Source organism: Charadrius vociferus, unplaced genomic scaffold, assembly GCF_000708025.1.
Source record: "Charadrius vociferus isolate BGI_N301 unplaced genomic scaffold, ASM70802v2 scaffold430, whole genome shotgun sequence".
Lineage (NCBI taxonomy): Eukaryota > Metazoa > Chordata > Aves > Charadriiformes > Charadriidae > Charadrius > Charadrius vociferus.
In genome coordinates, this window is record NW_009646541.1 from 781,477 (window position 1) to 785,144 (window position 3,668).

At 62.1% G+C, this 3,668-nt stretch overlaps 1 protein-coding gene across 1 annotated transcript in view; it reads left to right on the top strand.

The window, feature by feature from the left end:
• Positions 1 to 3,546, top strand: part of LOC104287360 (lysosomal alpha-glucosidase-like) — a 10,821-nt gene extending 7,275 nt beyond the window's left edge. The window contains exons 10-20 of the mRNA XM_009886061.1: positions 29 to 142; positions 347 to 431; positions 791 to 908; positions 1,511 to 1,644; positions 1,771 to 1,922; positions 2,051 to 2,199; positions 2,273 to 2,414; positions 2,614 to 2,712; positions 2,839 to 3,003; positions 3,085 to 3,231; positions 3,484 to 3,546. Coding sequence (XP_009884363.1) covers positions 29 to 142; positions 347 to 431; positions 791 to 908; positions 1,511 to 1,644; positions 1,771 to 1,922; positions 2,051 to 2,199; positions 2,273 to 2,414; positions 2,614 to 2,712; positions 2,839 to 3,003; positions 3,085 to 3,231; positions 3,484 to 3,546 — 1,368 coding nt within the window. The remainder of the gene's footprint in view (positions 1 to 28; positions 143 to 346; positions 432 to 790; positions 909 to 1,510; positions 1,645 to 1,770; positions 1,923 to 2,050; positions 2,200 to 2,272; positions 2,415 to 2,613; positions 2,713 to 2,838; positions 3,004 to 3,084; positions 3,232 to 3,483) is intronic.
• Positions 3,547 to 3,668: the final 122 nt, after the last annotated feature.

Sequence of the window (3,668 nt, forward strand, 5' to 3'; positions counted from 1 at the left end):
AGCCTGTGGGTTTGTGGTGTCCCCGCAGGTCTGGCCCGGCTTCACTGCCTTTGCAGACTTCTCCAACCCGGACACGCAACAGTGGTGGCTGGAGAACCTGCAGCACTTCCATGCCCACGTGCCCTTCGATGGCCTCTGGATCGTAAGTCCCTCCTTGCCCCCCTGGGTCACTCCCTGATCGTAAGTCCCTCCTTGCCCCCCTGGGTCACTCCCTGCCGGCAGCTTGGCTCGCACCCGGTGTGTGTCCTGGCAGGACCGTCTGTCCCTCAAATGCAGCTTTTCCAGGTTTATCCACAAATCCCCAAAATCTTCCCCTTAAAAATGCTCCATGATTTTCTTTGCTCAGGACATGAATGAGCCCTCCAACTTCATGGATGGGTCTGAAGATGGCTGCCCCCCAGGAGAGCTCGACAGCCCACCGTACACCCCGGGTAAGGAGGGAGATGAAATAGAAGGCTGTGCTGGTAGGTACCGCGTGCTTTGAGATCGCTGGCAGCCAAGTGCTATGGGAGAAAACCGCTTTTAAGAGACATCATGTCTCCGTTCGACACCCTGAATGTCTCCATCCCTACTTGTGTGTGCCGGTGTCCGTGCCCAAGCCTTGCACGCTTGTCAGGGTCGTGTCAGGGTACAGGGTGGGACCATCTGCTTGAGCTTTCGGTGCTGGGTTGATGGTGACGGTTGGCTCCTGTGTGCAGAAGGGCTGGCCCAGAGCCGGCGAGCGTGGGGGGTTCGCCTCCCCTGCAGCCCCCCATCACGGCGTGCTAACGGGGACTCTCCCTCTGGGCAGCCGTGCTGGGCGATTCCCTCTCTGCAAAGACGGTGTGTGCCTCGGCCAAGCAGAAAGCCTCAGTGCACTACAACCTCCACAACCTTTACGGGCTGATGGAAGCCAAAGCCACGGCAAGGTACTCGAGCATCCCGCTTCCCGCTAGCCTGGGGATGGGATGGGGCAAAATCCTGCTGTGTAGGATAGAATAGTTTGGGTTGGACAGGACCTTTAAAGATCATCTAGTCCAACCCCTCCTGCCCTGAGCAGGGACATCTTCAACTAGACCAGGTTGCTCAAAGCCCCGTCCAACCTGACCTGGAATGGTTCCAGGGATGGGGAAGCCACCACCTCTCTGGGCAACCTGGGCCAGTGCCTCACCACCCTCAGCATAAAAAATTTCTTCCTTATATCTAGTCTAAATCTTCCCTCTTTTAGTTTAAAGCCATTACCCCTTGTCCTATGATTTGAGTGCCTGGCCCAAAGGGGAGATGCTCTGGCTGCTCACAGCCCCTAGGATGGGAATAACCCCGCAGAGGAGGGGAGCCGACACCGCTCCGGGAGGGATGGGTGGATGAGGCTGGTCCTGGTGCCAAGCCTTCCCCGTACCGCTTGGGCCGACCCTCCGACACGGCAGGGCAGCCACGGGGCTGGATGTGTCCCTCCACTCTCGTGGGATAAGGGGAACTCCTGGGGGGCTGCTCTCACCTCCTGCCCCTGGCTCTCCCCGTTGTTTTCCAGTGCCTTGATCCAGATCCGGGGGAAGCGCCCCTTCGTCATCTCCCGCTCCACCTTCCCCAGCCAGGGCCAGTACTCAGGGCACTGGCTGGGTGACAACCGGAGCCAGTGGAAGGACATGTATTACTCCATCCCAGGTGGGTGGCATGAGCTGCACGCAGTCCTCTAGCCCCCTCCCAGCACCCCCAGCTCCATCAAGCTTTCTGCTTGTTTGGAGGGATCTCCGAAACTCCCCGTACCGTGCTAACCATCCCTTCCCGCAGGGCTGCTGAGCTTCAGCCTCTTCGGCATCCCGCTGGTGGGGGCAGACATCTGCGGCTTCTCCGGCAGCACCTCAGAGGAGCTGTGCACCCGCTGGATGCAGCTCGGTGCCTTCTACCCCTTCGCCCGCAACCACAACAGCCAGAATGAGAAGGTGGATTGCAGCGTGCCCGGTGGGAGGCATCCCAGGGGGGGGATGCGGGATGCGGGAGGGCAGGGGCAGTGGAGATTCCTGGTGGGGTCAGGGATGGGGCGGCTGCTGACTCCCCGCATCTCCCCCAGGCCCAGGACCCAACAGTGTTCAGCCCCGCGGCGAGGACGGCCATGAAGAACGTGCTGCTGACCCGCTATTCCCTCCTGCCCTTCCTCTACACCCTGTTCCACCGTGCCCACCTGCAAGGGGACACCGTCGCCCGGCCCTTGTTCTTTGAGTAAGAGCATCCCCATCGGGAGCTGGGGAGATGCTTAGGTTGGACCACGGATCCTGTCTCCATCCTGCCACAGGTTCCCCCGGGATGTGGCCACCTTGGGGCTGGACAGGCAGTTCCTGTGGGGCCGGAGCCTGCTGGTGACACCGGTGCTGGAGCCGGGGGGGGACTCGGTCACGGGCTATGTCCCCCGAGGCGTGTGGTACAACTTCTACACGGTGAGGAGCACCTCAGCGCTCGGCTGGGGGCCGCATGGTCCTCGCTCAACCGTCTAGGGGCTGCGGGTGGGAAGCCTCAGCTGAGCCCAGCAAGCCCTGATGGAGGAAGGGGTGGGGATGGCGGCTCCCCAAACCCATGCCCGAGTCCCCCGTTGTGGCCCCAACCCCCTCATGCCTGTGTCTCTCACCGCCTGCCCAGGGCTTCTCGGTGAACAGCAGCGGAGAGATGCTGAAGATGCCGGCTCCCCTGGAGCACCTCAACCTGCATGTCCGGGAGGGTGCAATCCTGCCCACCCAGGTGAGCACCCACCCGTGGCTTCCCCGGGGGCTGCCCATAGCTTGTGTGTCCCCACCAGCACCTCAGCTCCTGGACCCCCATCCCGTGTGCTCAAAACCCTACAGCATCCATGTCTTTGAACCCCAGAAACCGGAGATCACTAGCGAGGCGACTCGAAGGAACCCCCTGCGCCTCATCGTGGCCTTGTCCCAGAGTGGCACCGCCTGGGGGGACCTCTTCTGGGATGACGGAGAGAGCCTGGACACCTTTGAGCGGGGCAGCTACTCCTACCTGGTGTTCAACGTCACGCAGGTGGGACATGGTGGGGAGAGCAGGAGTGGGGGTGGGGCATGGTATCTGGTGACCTTGAGCTCATTCCATCACCTCCTGCAGAACATCTTCACTTCCACCGTCCTTCACGCCAGCACTGAGGCCACCGAGGTTACCATTGGCACACTGAGCATCTTTGGGGTGCGGGAGCCACCCAGCAAAGTCCTCCTGAACGGCCAGGAGAGGCCCTTCTCCTACCTGGACAACCAGGTACGGCCTCATCTTGGGATGCCCTGTCCTGGGGCTTCCCATCCTGGGGGTCTCCATCCCACCTCTCCCAGCTCTTGTCACAGGGTCGGTGGATGAGGAGATGGGTGAGGTCTCTGGGGTGGCTCTCCCACCATGTTGGGGGTTCAGGGGGAGCGGAGCTCAGCCAAGCTGGGTAGGGGGAAGGATGCTCTGCCCACCCCCCCACCCCCCCTCCCAAGGCTGTACCCCAAAATGTCTCCTCTCCTCCTGCAGGTTCTCACCGTGAGTGACCTTGGCCTCAGCCTCAGCCAGGGCTTCTCCCTGCAGTGGCTGTGAGTGGGGGGCCACAGGGTCACCCCCACCTCACCCCCACCACCCCTCGGGGAGATGCTCCATCGGCCCTCGACCGACGCCGGGATGCCACCGTGGAGGAGGCGGGGGGGAGTGTCACCTGCCAC